Source organism: Ailuropoda melanoleuca, chromosome 2 (genome assembly GCF_002007445.2).
Source record: "Ailuropoda melanoleuca isolate Jingjing chromosome 2, ASM200744v2, whole genome shotgun sequence".
NCBI lineage: Eukaryota > Metazoa > Chordata > Mammalia > Carnivora > Ursidae > Ailuropoda > Ailuropoda melanoleuca.
Genome location: NC_048219.1, coordinates 105004960 through 105022622, shown reverse-complemented (window position 1 = coordinate 105022622; position 17663 = coordinate 105004960). Strand labels below are relative to the sequence as shown.

At 37.3% G+C, this 17663-nt stretch overlaps 1 protein-coding gene across 2 annotated transcripts in view; it reads right to left on the bottom strand.

The window, feature by feature from the left end:
- The window catches only part of SLC35F5 (solute carrier family 35 member F5), a 34875-nt gene extending 23126 nt beyond the window's left edge, over positions 1 to 11749 (bottom strand). The window contains exons 1-7 of one of the 2 annotated variants that reach the window (XM_034654435.1): positions 11439 to 11749; positions 10503 to 10593; positions 10224 to 10365; positions 6644 to 6787; positions 3961 to 4023; positions 2543 to 2624; positions 1558 to 1748 (exon numbers count right to left, since the gene is read on the bottom strand). In XM_034654435.1, the coding sequence (XP_034510326.1) occupies positions 1558 to 1748; positions 2543 to 2624; positions 3961 to 4023; positions 6644 to 6787; positions 10224 to 10365; positions 10503 to 10593; positions 11439 to 11478 (753 nt within the window). In that variant the 5' untranslated portion in view covers positions 11479 to 11749. The remainder of the gene's footprint in view (positions 1 to 1557; positions 1749 to 2542; positions 2625 to 3960; positions 4024 to 6643; positions 6788 to 10223; positions 10366 to 10502; positions 10594 to 11438) is intronic. The other variant, XM_034654434.1, reaches the window with a different exon arrangement.
- Between the last annotated feature and the right edge of the window lie 5914 nt (positions 11750 to 17663).

Here is a 17663-nt window from a genome sequence, read left to right as displayed (position 1 = left end):
CGGATACAGAATTTCAGTTTTGTAGTATGAAAAATGTTCTGTCGATAGGTGGTTGCACAACAGTGTGAATGTACCTAATGCCACTGAACTATACACTTAAAAATGGTTAAAATGATAAAAAAGGTTAAAATGGCAAATTTTATAGCACATATATTTTACCACAATTTTTAAAAGGCTTTTTATATGTACATATTTACCTGTAAGTCAGCATGGAATAGTACCTGTATAATGTATTTATGTAACACATTCTCTCAGAGTTATGAGTTGGGAAAAAACTTTGCTTTATCCAATGAAGGGAAACAGTTCCTTTTAATAGGCAAATAGCTGTGTAATTCAGGAGATTTTCCTTTTTGCTTTTCCTTTTACCAATTTGCCAGAGACGAACTGTGTGCTCAAAGTAGCTTTCTTCCTTTAAATCAGAGTTCCTGATATAATCATCCCATTCCACAGCCAGCTTCTTTCCACCACACACACATCCTACCCATTGAATCTGACCCTTATCTTTTCACCTTTGTTTTTAACTTTTACTATGTAGATGCTTTATTATTCTTCACCTCAAGTCTCATTTGAAAATTAGGTAACATATGATAAAGCTTAGTCTTGCTTTACATTCATTTAAAACAAGCGAACAAAAAATAATTAACAGCATAGGCCAAATGTATGAGCCTTTAAATTAATTTTAGTATATATGTAATTATCGTAACTCACAATGATTTTTTGATTTGTACTGTTGAATATATTAATCAAGGCATCACTCAGCTAGATGTTATTCAGGAGAAGGATGGAGAAAAATGGGCTCTGCAATGAGGCAAAACTGTGAAGTAAAAAAATCTTAAGATCAGGCTAATGATATTGACATTAGCACTGCATTATCTGGTCTTTTAAAAAGCTCAGTATAAATTTAAAATCTTAAAGGCTAGTATTAAACAACCTTGGATTAGGCTGCTCCCAATGACATATGCAGGAAAAGGGCCCTGAAATTCACTATCAAATTCTAAACTTCAGTTTTCACTAACTCAGACAAGTCTAATCCCAGCTTATTCTAAAATAATATTTGCTGTATGATTATTCTATGTGAAATCTTTAGCACATTTTTCAGTTTCTTTATTAATAGAAAAACTATTAACAATAACATAAATTCTATAGAAGTGTTTGCTATGAGTACTTGCTAAAATATTTGACATTTACACCAATTTATTATACAACTACAAAACCACTTATTCGACAAAATCAATGCATACAGTAAACTCTCATCTGGTTATTTACCAGCCTTTGTATATATCATAGTGTAAAATAACTATTAATTATCCTGACCATGAAGCAATGCCAAATTCTGAATATATATAAGTAGTTGTTGTGTTATAGTATTGATGAAATTCTTTGAGGTATGGTAAGCATTTGCTGACTTTGATATTCAAAGTTCCCAATGATGCCAGATAGCTGAGTTTTAAAGTCACAGTTAAGCAACCTAACAGTGTTACGTTTCCATAGCATACTGCTGGCATGTATACAGTCTTAAAATTCAAGTTCTGAACATATAATAAAAAGAAGACCTACCACAAAGCAAAAAAAAAAGCTAATTTTTGCTACTTGAGTTGCAGTAAGCTTCCCCACAGTTTTGAATAAGGATTCTTGTTCTTTCACAGTAGGATATGACATGCGAGACAATTTAGCTTCCAATGCATGGCTTGATGGAAGCTGCCGAATCTCCATGATATTACTGAACCTTACACGAGACTTTTTGGGAGCTTAAAAGGAAAAGTATAATACAAAATCATTAACATCTCCCCTCACATCCAATGAAAGTCACAAGTTTTAATTTACTGATAAATGCATATTCTTTAATCCACATATGATCAGACCTGGGACAGCAAAGAAAACCGGAGTTCTATTATTACCTGGGGCAGTTCTGCTCAAAGAGTAACAGGAAAAACATTTCATCTATAAAAATGTTTTAAGGGTTTTAAAATAAGACCAATATCCAAAGAAAAGTTCTGCAATTGTGTACATACACAACTGCCTAGATCAGGATTATAGTATGGTTATTATTTTAGCATTTATGGTAAAACTTTATTTGGAGTTATCTTCATAGATAGCCAATTTATGAGAATTACGTTCCTGGTCCAGCATGCAGAACATTCCTCTAGAGGTCCATTCTTTGCAAGAGAGTATTATGGATAAATACTGTGCTTACACTGAAGCTGATATTCTTTACTCAATTCACAGAACCAAAAAAACTCCTGTAATTTGCTATTAGGAGTCTCAAATGGCATGGCTGAAGAGGATCTTGTTCATTTAAATATATACATATATATGTATGATGAAACCATAGAGATTTCTGATATTTGGAAATTATTTCTGGTTTAAATAAAAACTTCCAGTCAAACTTCTGGAAGACTAGAGGCCAAGACAATACATCATGGAAAAGAAGAAATGCCAGGTGATCCCACTCAACCCACAAAATCACTAAGTTTGGGGATGGCTTAAATGAAGCTAAAATTTCCTTCTATTTCTAAGTTATAAAATTCTAAGTTTTGCTTACTTTCTTCAGTATCAATGTTTGTGTTCTCAGGTTTTTCACTTGGAATATCATGAAATTTCACAGGAACATAAAGAGGTTCACTCTAGAATGTAACAAAAACAGAAACAAATATAAACAGCAAGTATAATAGCTGATATATTGGCTAAAATTTAAGTTGATGGCATGTAGACATAAATACCACTCAAAACACAGCTGTTCACCACCATATTCTGCTGTTCACCACAGCAGAATTTTCCCAAAATATATCGGAATAGCATTGGTACATTATACTTAACATTTAAATGTCCTAAAAACAGACCTCTTCTCGAGCTAACAGATTATCTCCAATTCCTTTTCATTTATTCTTTTAACAAATACATGCTGAGTTCTACTATGTCAGAAACTGTACTAGATCCTGGGGATCTAAGACTGAAAAAAAGACAAAGTCTCTGTCCTCAGTGATGATATAGTTTACAGGTGAAGGCAGACAATGAAGAGATAATCAAGATCTAATATGTGTATGTATTTGCCAAATTGTTTCCTCTTATTACTGAAGATTCAACTAAAGATTAAGATTCCTGAGAACCATTACAGGATTAATAAACAAGAAAAAATCGGCTACCACTTCTCTGTTCTCACAATGTACCAGTTACCAAGTCCAGAGCAGTTAAACATACCTTTCTCATTAGTCCTCATAACAACCTCATAAAATCGTATTTAAAAAAACTTTCCTAGAAACAGAGATGTAAAATAATCAAGTGGTAGACAATAGAATTGTCTAGACAACAGGTTTATCTAACCATGTTCTAGAGGTCTGTGTTTTTAAGTGGTTCTGAATTCCTCTACTGTTTTTACAAATGTGTTTTAAATGATCTATATTTAAGGCACAATTCTCCAACTAAGCTGTTTCTTAAATTAACAGAAAATGTTTTCTACTCAATTCTCTTTTAGCTCTTGGTATAGAACTCTGCCAATGTATCTGAAAATAGCCAGTCTCTTCGTTACACTGACTCCTTACCACACTTAAATATATCTTTAAAAAAAAAAAAAAGTGCTCTTAAAAATTTGTGGAAAAAATCTGTGGAACAAATGAACAATTTGCTTATATATGCTCAGTGTCAAACGAATATATTTGCTTCTAAGTGATAATAATAATGAATACAAAGTGATGAAGTGGGTAAGAAACAAAGGACAAAGGACTGTCCCTTAGGATTTTCACTCCTTCACCAACTGTCCTCCTCTTCCCCTCTCTCTCACAAGGCTGAACTGCTTACTTCAAGGTCCCAGAAAGAAAGCACCATATTACAATTTTTATGGCGGGCACCCAATATTAGGATATATCTACATCCTAATACAGTGGTGTTACAAAGCTATTTCAGTCCTTCCTGTCATGGCTCAACTCCACCCATTCCACTCCTGATGAGAAAAAAAGCACTTACCAAAGAACTATTCATAGTTGTATCTGTTGTGCAAGCAGCAAAGTAACCTTCAGCATCTGCAAACTACAGATAACAGGACATAAAATTCGATTAAACTCATGTTATAAAGTAAGGCTGCTGTCAGTCACACCCAAAGGAATAGAATTAAAAAATCCAGATTATTATAAGGGTATAATTATTAGTAATCATAATAGCAGCTAAGGCCAAGTATTCAGTTATGCAACGTAAGGTATTACCATCTTCATTTTACTGATGAAGAAACAGGCTGAGAAATTTCATCTAAGTAACAGAGCCAGGATTAAAACCAAAGTCAGTCTAAATACAAAACATATGACCTTCTCACAATACTATTTACTGTAACATATCAGATAAGAAGGAAAAGGATGGGTGGGTTAATGAAAAAGAGAAATAACATCTTAGTGTTATCATGATAATAGTATTAACATCAAGAACCCCCTAAATGGACAATGGACTGGACCACATCTGGAGAACCCTAGGCTAGTGCTGTACAAGCACGTTTTTATTCATCCATAGCTACCCTATCATTATCCTTGCTTAAAGTCTGAAGAGGTTAAATAACTAGCTCAAGGTCACACAATCAGCAAATGACAGAACAAAATTCAAATACCAGGGCCCATGCTCTTAAAGAATTCCTGTAAGTCAATAAGAAGGAGACAATGTAGAAAAAGGAACGAGATATAGAAAACTCCAAAAAAGAATTCTATTGTGCAAAAAATATATAAAAAACCACCAAAATCATGCAGATTAAACAAAATATCATTGCTCATCTATCAAATTGATAAATGTTGGGATTATGGTAAGGAGTCAATCTCATGCACTGCTAACAGAAATATGAATTATAGATGATAATTTAGCAATATGAAGCAAAAGCCTGAAAAATGGCATTGTTTTATCAATACAGCAATTATACTTTGCAGATTTATCCTAAGTAAATAACTATAGATGTGTATAAAGATATTCTATTTACTTATATCAAAAGAAAAAGTGAAAACAATCTATCAAGGAACAGTTAAATAAAATAGAAAAGATAATAACAAATGTTTATTTATCAGCCTGGAGAGGTATTCATGATATATTAAGTAAAAAGTAAAATCAGTTAGACAATGATAAAGACTAAACTTACTTCTATAATTGTAAATACATGCACATAAACACTTAGCTACAGAGAGTATCATATACCGTGTTGTAGAATGATGAGATTACGGACAGACTACTCTTAATCTTCACGTTACCATAATTCATCTTCAACAATGAACATGCATCACTACTATAATTTAAAAAAACTTAACATTAAAAAATGTTCTAGGAATAATAAATTACACAGGAATTTGTTCATGATATACCACTAAGAACAGAAAGTCCGCTGTAAAACAGGACATAATAGTATAGTTTCACTTTTGTAAAAAATAAAATAAAAATACACACATGAAAAAGAATGACAGGATATATGTCAAAATACTCTGAAGTTATTCCTTGAATGGTGGAATTTACTATTTTCTTCTTTTTGTTCCTCTGTATTTTCTAAATGTTCAGTAATGTGCATGTAGTATATACATGTAAAAAACTCCTACCTGTAATAGTACAATGTATATATGCATTTCTATAATGTATTTCTATTACTTTTATAAAGTAAAAAATGGAAAGAGTTCATTAGAAAAGACGAGAAATAATACTAGTCTAATGCACCAAAAAAGTACACATAAAAGAAAACAATTAAGAGAAAGAAAGTATTTGGGAGGAGTGAGGAATGGGAGTTAGTTATTATTTAATGGGTACAGAGTTTCCGTTTGGGATAATGAAAAAGTTTGGGAGATGGGACAGTGGTGATGGTTATGGAACAAAGTGAATGTAGTTAATGCCACTGAGCATTTAAAATGTTCGCTGTATGCCACTTTACTTTTAAAAATGGTTGAAGTTGTAAATTTTATGTCATATATATTCTCCTACAATAAAAAAAGAGGGGTAAGAAAAAAGGGCTAAAATGGTAAATCTGACGTTATATACATTCTATCACAATTTTAAAAGAAGAGAAAAAGAGAAAGAATGGAAAGAGAAAAGAATTAATTTAAGAGGCAGTTTTATTCTTCATTCTCAAAAATTTAGTTTCTACTTCTAGAAAATATATCACTATATAAAGTGCCATTTCTGTCAACACAATCAATCAGCATGTTATGTTACATCAAGGAAAGAATATAATTCGGTTAGCCAAACATCTGAAAGATGGCTTGAAATAACCTTTTTTCATTTTAATAAATAAAACCTTGCTTTACTTTATTTCTAAAAGCAACTTTACAACTATTTAGATGATACTCATATAGTATGCAAACGACCAAAGACTCCAGATATTCTTCTTATTCCTCACTCCATCTTCATCTTCACATTAATGATTTGGACTAGTTCTATTTTTAACAACCCAGGATTTTACAAGATAAGGGAAAGAAAGTGATTATGTACCTTTGATTTCTCACAAGATATTCTGATACCAAGCTGATTAGAAGAAGAAATTTAAAATTTTGGACACAAGTAGGTTTCTCTTATATCATGCTATTTATACTCACTTAACTGAACAACTTAAAATCTGATATCCTTCAAGAAACTAAGAACTTTAAACTTTGAAAAAATAAATCCCCTCTCCAACAAACACTTAAAATTTAAAACTTACAAAAGCAGCATGCTTTCCTCGAAATCCTCTTGTACACTGTTGTCTCCATGGTTTCCAAATAATAAAGCCCAAAAGGTATAGAACAAACATAGATGTTTTTGCAAAGGTGCTGAAGAATGGCTTGTTGTACTGAGTAAAAACATACTGTAGAGGAAAAATTTACATAAACCATGAAATGACTTTAAACCTTATTACTTATCTCCAACAGAATAAGGCTATTACATGACTTGTAACTCTAGTTCATGTGGAAGGGAAGATCAGAAGACATTACAAAAATATTTTATACTCATTTCTAAATATTATATTTGCTTGTATACAAAAGATAATATTCCTAAACAAAGCAGCAACAACTTCCAAAAAAAGTTTTGTTCAACATTCATTAAAAACCTAGCAAGAGTACTTGTGCTAGGAGCTAAGGAAAAATAAGATAGTCTTTCCTTTCACATATATCTGAAAAGTACACAGCATAATATGCTAAGTACCACAACAGGGGTATACAGATACTGTGGGATTACCAAAGGGGGACAGACCATTTTGAAGATTGTGGAAGATTCCTAAGAGAAGCTATTCTTGAGCTGCATGTGTAGGGCTGAATAACAGCCCAGAGGAAACTGCATAAAGAAGAAAGGCAATGAAGTAGAATGGCATATGAATAAAACTGCATGAAGGTTGATGTTGTTAGGAAGTTACATAAAACCTGTAAGCTTCATTTAACTTAGAATTCATGATTTTTTGTTTCCTAAAAAAAAAAAAGAAAAAAATTTCCTAGTTATATACATTGAAAGGCCTAGAAAAAATGACAACCCGAGAGGAATGAGCACCTATAGAATTCAGAAAGTGATCTGTATCATCTTGCAATAAAAGAAACCATGGGTTCTTAAAGAAATGATCAAATCCAAATATGGGGCAAGAAAATTACCAGATGAGCCTGCGGCATCTTGTGCCAGAAAGCAAAGAGGATGTTAAAGATTAATAGGGTCATATTGAAAGGACAGTGGAGCCAATTTGAAAAGGTTCCCACTGGTCAAAGACAGTACAGTTTAAGCACCAAAAGGAGTAACTACAATTGTCTGAAAAACATAAAATACACAAAAATTCATGAATGTATGATCATACTCTATGGTTACTACTCGAAGTTGCTAAGCAACATTACTCTAAAGCAAAGAATTAAGATTTATTCAACCCTTCCTATATGAACCATGTTTCAGAATAACCAAACAGTAGTGGTGAAAACCTCTCCTTAAAGAATTCAGCTAATAAATGCACAAGGAATGACCCTTAGAAAAAAATTATCATTTTACAACCCCTAATGAAATACTCTATCTGGGCAATAATCACAAGGATATTTGACTATTACCTAAAGGTTGATGAGAAACTTTATAGTGCTGAAGTTGGCATCATCCAAAGTAAGACTTGCAGTCATTATGCACCTCATGTGTTGTTACAAGAAGTACCCAGTACCACCAAGGTGTTTTTTTCTAAAAACTGAACCTGAATCAAATCAGGACTGTACATCTAACTACCATTTTACGGAAATAGGAGAAAAGGAGGAGCAAGTTAAATGACACCCCAAGGAAACAATCAGCTAAATTTGAAATGTGTTCTACAGGAATATGTGTGTCCTCCCAAAATTAATATGTTAAAATTCTAAATCCCAATGTGATGGTATTAGGAGGGGGGGCCTCTGGGAGGTGATTAGGTCAAGTGTAGAACCCTCATGAAAGGAATTAGTGCCTTATAAAGATATCACAGACAGCTTTGCTGACCTTCTGGCCTTTTAAGGACACAGTGAGAAGACTGCCATCTAAGAACCAGGAAGTGGGTCCTCAGCAGACACCGAATCTGCCAGGGCCTTGATCTTGAACTCTCCAGCCCGGAGAGCTGTGAGAAATAAATGTCTGTCGTCTGAGCCACCCAGGCTAATGGCAGTCTTGTTGTGGTACCCCAAGTGGACTAAGACGGTGTGATATATCCTATAGGAAAAATGATTCAGTTTTTCCAACGAATCATTAGCATAGTTTAAAAAAAAAAGGTGGAGGTTAGGGAACACAGTTAAGGAATGGAAGCAACTTAAAAAAAATTTGAATACGGACCAGGTACCAGATGATTTAAAAAAAATTATAATTAATTTTGTTAGACTTACAATGTTGTTAATGGCATGGTGATTATATTTTTACAAATTAGGACCTTTTCAGTTTGAGATGAGTATGAAAGAATTTACAGGTGAAATTACAAGTGGCTAGAATAGACTTTAAAATACTTCAGGAAAACATGCCTAAGAAAAGACTGGCAAAATTTAATAGTTGTTAGGTATATGAAGATCCATTATACCATTCTTTCTACTTTGTATATGTTAGAAATTTTCTGTAATAAAAAAACTGATTTTCTTGTTGAAATACACAATATATCTCAAAAGTTTAATGTGAATATTTGGCTGAAGAATTAGACATATTACATATGCTCTTGGATAACAAAATTATAAAATATCATCGAACAAATACAGATTGCTAAATTATAATTTGATCAGCTCCTCTTCTGTCCTAAATTTTATTACCTGACAAATAAAAACCAAACTATTTATTTAAAACTAAAATAAAGTTTTACAGATAGATTTATTTCCCCTTCAATATTAAAGAGATTTCTTTGTGGTTAAACTACAGAATGTTCATCTTAAAAAAAAAAAAAAAGGGTTACAGAAGAATGAAAAATAATAAATGGCCTACTGTATTCCAGAACGTACTTCCAAAACGGCTAAAAATTTATTTACTCATTGGCTACGTCAGTGTCAACTATTTACTTAACTATGATGTGAGATGACCAGCAGTAGCAAACTGCTGCTTTTGACATTTAAGTTCATCTTATAAATACAATTTCCTTTTGTATATTAGCCTTAAGACTACAACATGTAAGTTGAAAAGCAGTAATTTCTGAAAATAAAATTGCACTTTTTATAGAGCTCATTAACCAAACAGAACAAAGTATCTACATATATATTAGAAAGAAAAACTACTTTGTGCACTCAAAATAACACATTACTATCAAGAGGACACTGATAAAGACAAAATAAAATTTAACTGAATGCAATCACCATATACCATGTATTTCACAATGTGTGAATTAGCAAATGTATAAATGTGCACACACCCAGGCATATGCCCAATAGTGACCTGTACATGAAAGCTCTGATCACTTTCACTCATCTGTCCGAAAGCATTCTTACTTTCCCCTAAATGTTGACAAATGGCTTTGCAACCTAGATACTTGTTCCACTAGAAAATATTGTTTATAAACAAAGAAATTAAATTTAGAAGGAAAATAAGAGATACATAATCAAATATTAAGAAAACATGAATATAGTCTCATTTCAAAATAACCCTAAAAGATCGAAGAAAACTGAGAGTATCTTTTGTTTCAACTTGAATTGACATCAATTCACTTATCAAAGAAAATATAAATAATTCAACAACATTCAAAATACTGCTTTAAGTAAGCATGAGGCGTAGAAATGATTACTGAGATATCACAGATTAACAGCAATATTATTACTACACAATATCATTCCTAGACAAGAATTACCTACCGAAGTAAGTTCTGAGGATGCCACCCATATCACATCAACAAGTAGGAGAATAACAATCCCAAGAGCCATTCGCCTGCGCTGAGTGAAACCACTGCTCTGGGAATTCATCCGGTTCATGATAAATACACACACCATTTGCAGTCTGTTTTTTTGAAAATATAGATCACATTAGAGAAGATTTTTGAAAAACAACCGTAGAAAATTAGTATAAAAGAACATCTGACATTTGTTAACTGATGTTGTTTGAAAGTCACACAGTAAGTTAAAAGTGGGATTTACCTTACTTTAAAGGCCTTTCTAAGATCTTCAAGAGCAAAGCCTGAAAACTTGGCAGATCTTAGTCTAAAAGGAGGTGAAGAACTCAGCGCACCTAAAAACAGCCATAAAATGATGCTTATGAAAACATCAACCACTCAAAATAAGGTTCATCAGATCTTTTTTACCCTTAAAATTCAAAATGAACAAATGAAAAATACCAAAATGTGTTCAATATAACTGATACTCTTCTCTAGCCTCGTTATTCACTGTATATTTCAAATTATAATCAGAAAAGTACACGGTATAGGGGAAAAAAAGCAATCTTCAATAAACGGCAATATTTAAGAGTAGGCAGCTAGGTAAAAAAACTCCTCCGAGTTTCGTAAATACAGAAACTCCATTCGCCTCTCCCTACAGAGGAATCCACCCCAAGGGACAATGCCTAGACTCGCGCCTGCTTCTGTCTTTTCTGTCTTCGATCTCTTGCAGAGGAGTTTGATTTTTGAGAGGAAGTTATTTATTGTGAGTCTTGGCAGCGCGTTTCCAATCGCCTCACGTGGTAGAGGGAGAGGATACTCCACGCTCCCCACCCACCCTTGCCTGTCACTGCATCTAGCTTCTTTAGATCGAAAGAGTAATTCCAAGACGAGTGAGGAAACAGCTGTTAAAGGGAATCCTCCTCTTCTTTTGAGGGGGAAAAAAAAAGTTAAGCCGGTGACGCCTCCCCAGGGAGTGAGAAAAACCGCGGAGGTGGCGCTCCAGCAACTCCCAGTGTCGGAGTCCAGACCAGGGTCACACGCCCCTGTCAGCCTTCCCCTCACGCCGCCCCTCGGAGACGAATACCATTTCGGCCAGGGACCTTCTACCGACGCCAACAGCTGGGGGTGGGGCCGTTCGTGGGCACTTTGTCCCAATTTGGGCTCCGGGGGATTTCGGGGCCCTCCCCTGCCTGCCTACCTGGCCTTCCTGCCCCGCGATGGTGTCGTGGCGGCACCATGAGCGGCCTCGGCCCGGACCCGCCGCCGCCCAGCGCCACGGCCGCGGCCTCGAACTCACAGAGCTGTCGCGGTGCCTGACATTGCGCTGCGCTGGAGACCCAGCCCCTGAAGCTGCGGTGTCCCTCGGGGCGAGGCTGCGTACGCCACCCGGCCCCACTCGGCCCGGGAGGGCGGGGAGCGGGCGAGCAGAAGGGACCGCGCAGGAAGCGAAGGCCGCGGAGGCCCGGAGCTAGACCCCGGCCCCGCCCCCAGCCGGCCAGCCAGCCATGCGGCCCCGCCCCCTAGCCCGACGGCGGCGGCGCTGGGGTTACGTCATGGCTGCGCGACGGCTGGCCGCGCGTGGGCGCGTCTCCAGGGTGACTCGGCGGCGTGGAACAGCGTACTGCCTGGCGCCGGGAGCGGAGGTCGAAGAAGAGCCAGTGACACTGGGAGGAGCGGAGATAGAAGTGTAGCAGGGCGTGGTGGAAGAAGACGGAAGCGAGAGTGGGTGACCCGGCCGGAATGAAGGACGAGGGAGGTGGCCGGGGTTCCAGATGGCCCCACCCTAGAAAGAAAGATAGCAACTACATTTCGCACAAAGTTCAACCACGAAACTCTCTCTCTTTCTCGAGAAGAGGACCGAAAAGCAAAGTGGTTTGGCAGAATTTTGCTTTCTGGAACCTTTTGTTTGTAAACTAGATCCCAGCTCTCGGAGTTAGCTCTGTCCCTAAGGGAAGGCTACTTCACTTCCCTGGCCCTGTTTCTNCTCTCTCTCTTTCTCGAGAAGAGGACCGAAAAGCAAAGTGGTTTGGCAGAATTTTGCTTTCTGGAACCTTTTGTTTGTAAACTAGATCCCAGCTCTCGGAGTTAGCTGTCCCTAAGGGAAGGCTACTTCACTTCCCTGGCCCTGTTTCCTCATTGATAGCACCTGCCTCATCTTGTCTATATACATATACACTCATATGTATATACACACATATACATGCAAGGATTACATTAGTTTACAAATGTGAAGGGCTTAGATCAATTCCTGGCACATAGTGAGAACTCTGCAAATGTGAATAGTAAGCTGTATAGATTTTTTCCTATCTTGAATATCCCGTAAGAAAAAATGCTTGGCCAACGTCCTATCTTGTATTCAGAAGACAAAAACAAGACTAAAGGGTTCTGTAATTTAACTGGAGTTTTTCACCACCCGTGCATTTTTAACATCTTCAAACAGCACAAAGAAATTAAATTTTCTTACTTCCATAGTGACAATATAGTGCACTTCTTAATTATCTTGTCTTCTCGTTTCACTAATCTTAAATACATATTCAAGTGACTAATGAAACGCCAATGGACATTTTTTGTATTGATCCAATCAGTCTGTAATAAATGATCGGCATCAAGCACCTCTAGGGAATCATTCAGAATTAGAAAAATCTTTTTTTAAAGATTTTATTTATTTATTTATTTATTTATTTATTTATTTATTTATTTGACAGTGAGAGAGAGAGACAGCCAGCGAGAGAGGGAACACAGGCAGGAGGAGTGGGAGAGGAAGAAGCAGGCTCCTAGCGGAGCTGGGAGCCCAATATGGGGCTCCATCCCAGGACTCTGGAATCACGCCCTGAGCCGAAGGCAGATGTTTAACGACTGAGCCATCCAGGCGCCCCAGAATTAGAAAAATCTTAACCACATACTTGAAATTACTACTTGGGGGAAATTTGGTTGCATACATTTACCAGCACCCTTTTTATTCTTTTCTTTACCATTCATTAGAGTGTCAAGCTCATAATATACTACGTTTATGATATATAGACTGAAAAAATAATAGCAGTATAAACACCTCTCAAGATCTAAGGGTCAGGAAAACTATATTCTAATTCTTAATCTGACCACAATTTGTTATGTAATCTTGAGGTTTATTCCACTCTCAATTTTGCCTCAGTTCTCCATCTGTAAATACAGGGATACGGCTAGCTTTTTCTTAAATAATGTGAATGATAGTACTTTACAAATGTATGTAAATGCAAGTTACCATTATTACCACCTACTGCCAGAGCATCCACTAAAGGACAAATGCTGTGATATTCTCATGATAATGAAGATAAGGTGATTCTAGACCAGCTCTCTTCAAGTAGTCTCCGACCCTAGGTTAATCTTCCATTAACATTTTCCCCCAGTACCCTCACAAGGAAATTCCACTGTACTGCTTTGTGACAGCAGACTCTGGTGAGATTTCTGTGCTGTGACACCATCCTGATCACACGCATTCCTTTCTTTGGACCCCAAGTGCATATCTTGCTCAAGGATAAATACCAGCTGTCTGCATTTTCAAATATAAGTTCCACAAAAGCAAGGATTTTTGTCAATATTGTTCTCCACTATATCCTCACCATCTAGAATAGTACCCAGCACAGAGTTGGCAGTCAATATCCGTTGAATGAACTTAAGCTTCCTGCTGTCTCTTGACCTTTATACCTAATTCTTTTTCCAAGTCTCCATTTCTGTCAGTTGGTACCATTTTTATTCTAGTCTCACAGGCTTAAATGGTTATCTTTTATTTTTATTAATTTCCTTTTCACTCTTCAAAGTTGATCACACCTCACTGAGATCTCTCAAGAATAGACCCTTAAGATCCGTCAGGTATTAAGTTTGACACATTCAAAAAAAAAAAAAAAACACCTGAAATATGGAGAATATATTTTCTCCTGTAAAGTACATATGAATATGAAAGCAAAGTTGTCTGTGTACAGAGCAGTCACTAGTTAACTCTCCTGTACACCAGCCTCAAAGACCACAATTCAAGTTCAAGCTCAAGTAAAATTATAAATGATTATGTCATGAGTGTGTGGGGCCTCTAGTTAAGAATTGAAACCACCTCTAAGTTCCAAGAATGGAAATAAGCAAAGGATATTTATTCAGAGCTTCTTAGAGCAAGTTGTCAGCCACCATCACTTGAATTGGGCCAAGACCCAAAAGCAGGCAGGGACTGTAAAGCTTCACAGTAACAAAAGGCTTTGGGTATGCCCTGATAAGTTCTTGGCAAAAGGAAGGCTAACTAGAGGCAAGACATCCTATGTGATTGTGTAAGAGTGAGTAAATGCCTTTCTCTAGTTGGCCCTTGGTTGGAAAGGGCAAAAACTAAGGAAGCTGACAGTTACTGATCAAGTCCTGGCCATTTGCCAGTTTCCAGTTTCCAGTTGCCACATAGATTGTGGTTGCCTTTCTGGACTGACTGCTGCAGATGTTGTGGGTCAGAGTTCTGTTTTTATATAGGCTCTGGTCATTGTTCCTTTGTATCTTCAGTCTCACAAAAGTCTACTGTATATCATCTTATTCTCTGCAGTACCTGCCAGAATGCTGGGCACATAGCTCAATAAATATTTGATTTTATTTGCTTCTAAGGCATAGTTTAACGGATTGAGGTTTGCAATTAAAAAAAATCATTGTATATAAAAGACTGCTTTTGGATATGTCGCTTCCTGCATTTTATGGGGGTAAATCATGCGCTCCAGGGAAAGTCATAAACTTGGGAGGTTCTGAGATATTACAGGTACAATGGTTTATTGAACATAACCAAGTCTTAGCATTTCAAGGCAGGTTAGAGGAGCAAAATATCAACAGAAATTTGAAGAAAAGTTCCAAACATCCATAGAATAGGCATGCCAAGACAGTGCTTGATTGATGATTATTCATTGCCATGTCCTTGAGGGCATGGACTAGAGCTCTGAAGGCATGAGCACTTCAAGCAGATCTAGATAGAGAAGGCTTTACAACAGGTGGAATCTGAACTTCATTTTAATTATGGGTAGGATTTTGATGAGGGGGTAGGGAGAGGAATGATTTCTAAGAGAGTAAAAGAATATGAGTGCGGGGGGCGGGGAGAGATTCTTTTTCCTTTTACCCTCCTAGATTCTCCTGCTGGGACCCTATAAAATTAAACTGACAAAAGACAGATTGACAAAAGAGAAACAGTTTATTAACATGTACAGCACACATCATTCAGGAGAAACCTCAATGAAGAGTAACTCAAAGAGGTGGTTAGAACTTGGACTAATACAGCATCTTAACAAAACACACAATAATTTGTGGAGAAATAAAACAACAGAAAAAGTTGTAAACTTTCAAAAGCACTAAACCATTGGAAAATAAACATATGAGGGAAACTAATGGAATAAATGTTTTTGCAGGTCCATCTTCTCATTGACCTAAAGATGTTCTTCATGGCCATGAAACTTCCCTGGGCAAGGGGATTTCTGGCAGTCCTCATTTTTCAGAAGTTTCAGCCTTTAGTCAGATAAAGGAAACCTCAGGAAGGCTTCTTTCTGCATCTATTAATTCTCATTTGCTCAAAATTACCCTTATGCCAATACAGCGTATTTGGGAGTGACATATTCTGGGCCCCTACATGAGTAACTAGAAAAGTTGTGTCCAGAGGCAAGTTACAAAACCAGCTGGGCAGAGCACAGCATGTATGAAGAGAAGCAATGGGAAATGAGACAGATCAGGTGAATTCTGGAGCTGCAGCATGCTCTGGAAACTAGGCCAGAGAATTTGGACTTTTATTTTGTATATGATGGAACCTAGGACTTGCAAATAAGAAAGAAACACTTTTAGTAAATCAGAAATTACTGTCCATTAGACATTTACCAGTGTGGTCGTCCTATGGAGACACTGCATAAGATAAGGAGCCTGCCTTCAGGGAATTCGTGTTATGTAATTAGGGCAGGTATTTGCTAGGCTGGAAGGTACTGAATCTAAATGTACTTCTCTATTATCCCTGTGCTGTGCTGGCCATCAAATTGATGCTCATTTGGAAAGGGTCTTACTTGAATACTACTTCCTTTCTTATCTTCCCATTGAAGGCATAATTGGCAAGGTACTAGGCAAGAAACTAAAGGCCATCTAACTAATCCTGAGGAACTTAAAATGCCACTGTCCATGCCCACCCTGTGCCTTCAACCAGCTGACCAGGCCCTGGCCTGCTGAGTAGCCCATGCCAATAGGCTAGAACATGGTAGTGAGGAGCTCAATGGGAGCCGTATCCACTTCCCAACATGATCTTGCTCTCTTCTAACTTGTTCTCTTATCTCTCATCTTTGGCTTGTGCTCTGTTCCTGATACTTGGTATCTGACACCACTCACCCAGGAGAGCCTTGGCTCCTCCCTCTCTTATTGTTTGCACCAACACCTAAGCTCCCCCATCTGCTGCTAGACATAAGAAAACAACCCAGCCTGAGCCTCATAGTCCCTGGAACACTCCCTCAACCCACGTGGCCCATGTGGCCCATGTATAGCCCAGGTTGCCTCAACACCCAGTGGAGAAGATTTGAAAGAAAAAGCAGACTGAGGCTAAGACACATGTAACAGCTGCGACTGTTCTTGTTTTCTCCTGCTTTGAGCAGAGGCCCCAAAACACAGAATAAACAATAGGTAGCAAAAGACAGTTGAGTTTTAAGGTGAGGTGTCAGACAGTCTATGTGGGAGTGATAAAGAGGGTGTCCTACTCCAGCTTTACCAACAGCATACCACTTGTAGCCATACTGTATGTGTAGGCTAAGAATCTATGCGAGGATTCAAAAGATGGGAAAATAATTGTTTGAAGAGAGTTGTCACGTGATCTGACATCCCCATCAGCATCCCCACAGGGAATTGGGAGGTATGCTTCTCTCCTCTTCCAGTCAACCAAGGGAGGAGGGGAGGGTAGGCACTTCTAGGGAGCATTTAGAGTTCCTGGCACATGTTCTCTCAAGTTTAAGGAACACAAAACACAAGGACTGGTGTCCAAGTCAGAGTGACAAAAGGCACTGAAGCCTACAGAAGGCTTGCTGCTCTGACTGCATGATAAAGAAAGGAAATTCTCATGGGAACAGCCTGTATTTTGAGGCAGAGCAAAAGAAGGTGAGTTTTTCCTGGGCCATAAGGGAGTTCCATAGGAAGGAGCAATTTGGGATTTTAAGGATGACTCAATCTACTAGGGCTGCTTAGAGGGAAGAGGTATCCCTAACAGATAGCTATCCCTAACTACTCAGGGGAAGATCGTGAGAAGTCGAGTGGATGAGACAGGACCAGGCCAAGGTAACTGCAGGAAACACATTTCCCACCAGAGGCGTTCCATGAGAATGAAGACCTGCGTTTGGAATATACCACAGCAGGGATGTTCTGGTAAAGGTTTAACAACTAGATCTCCAGGAAAACGGTCCAGATTTGTAGCATT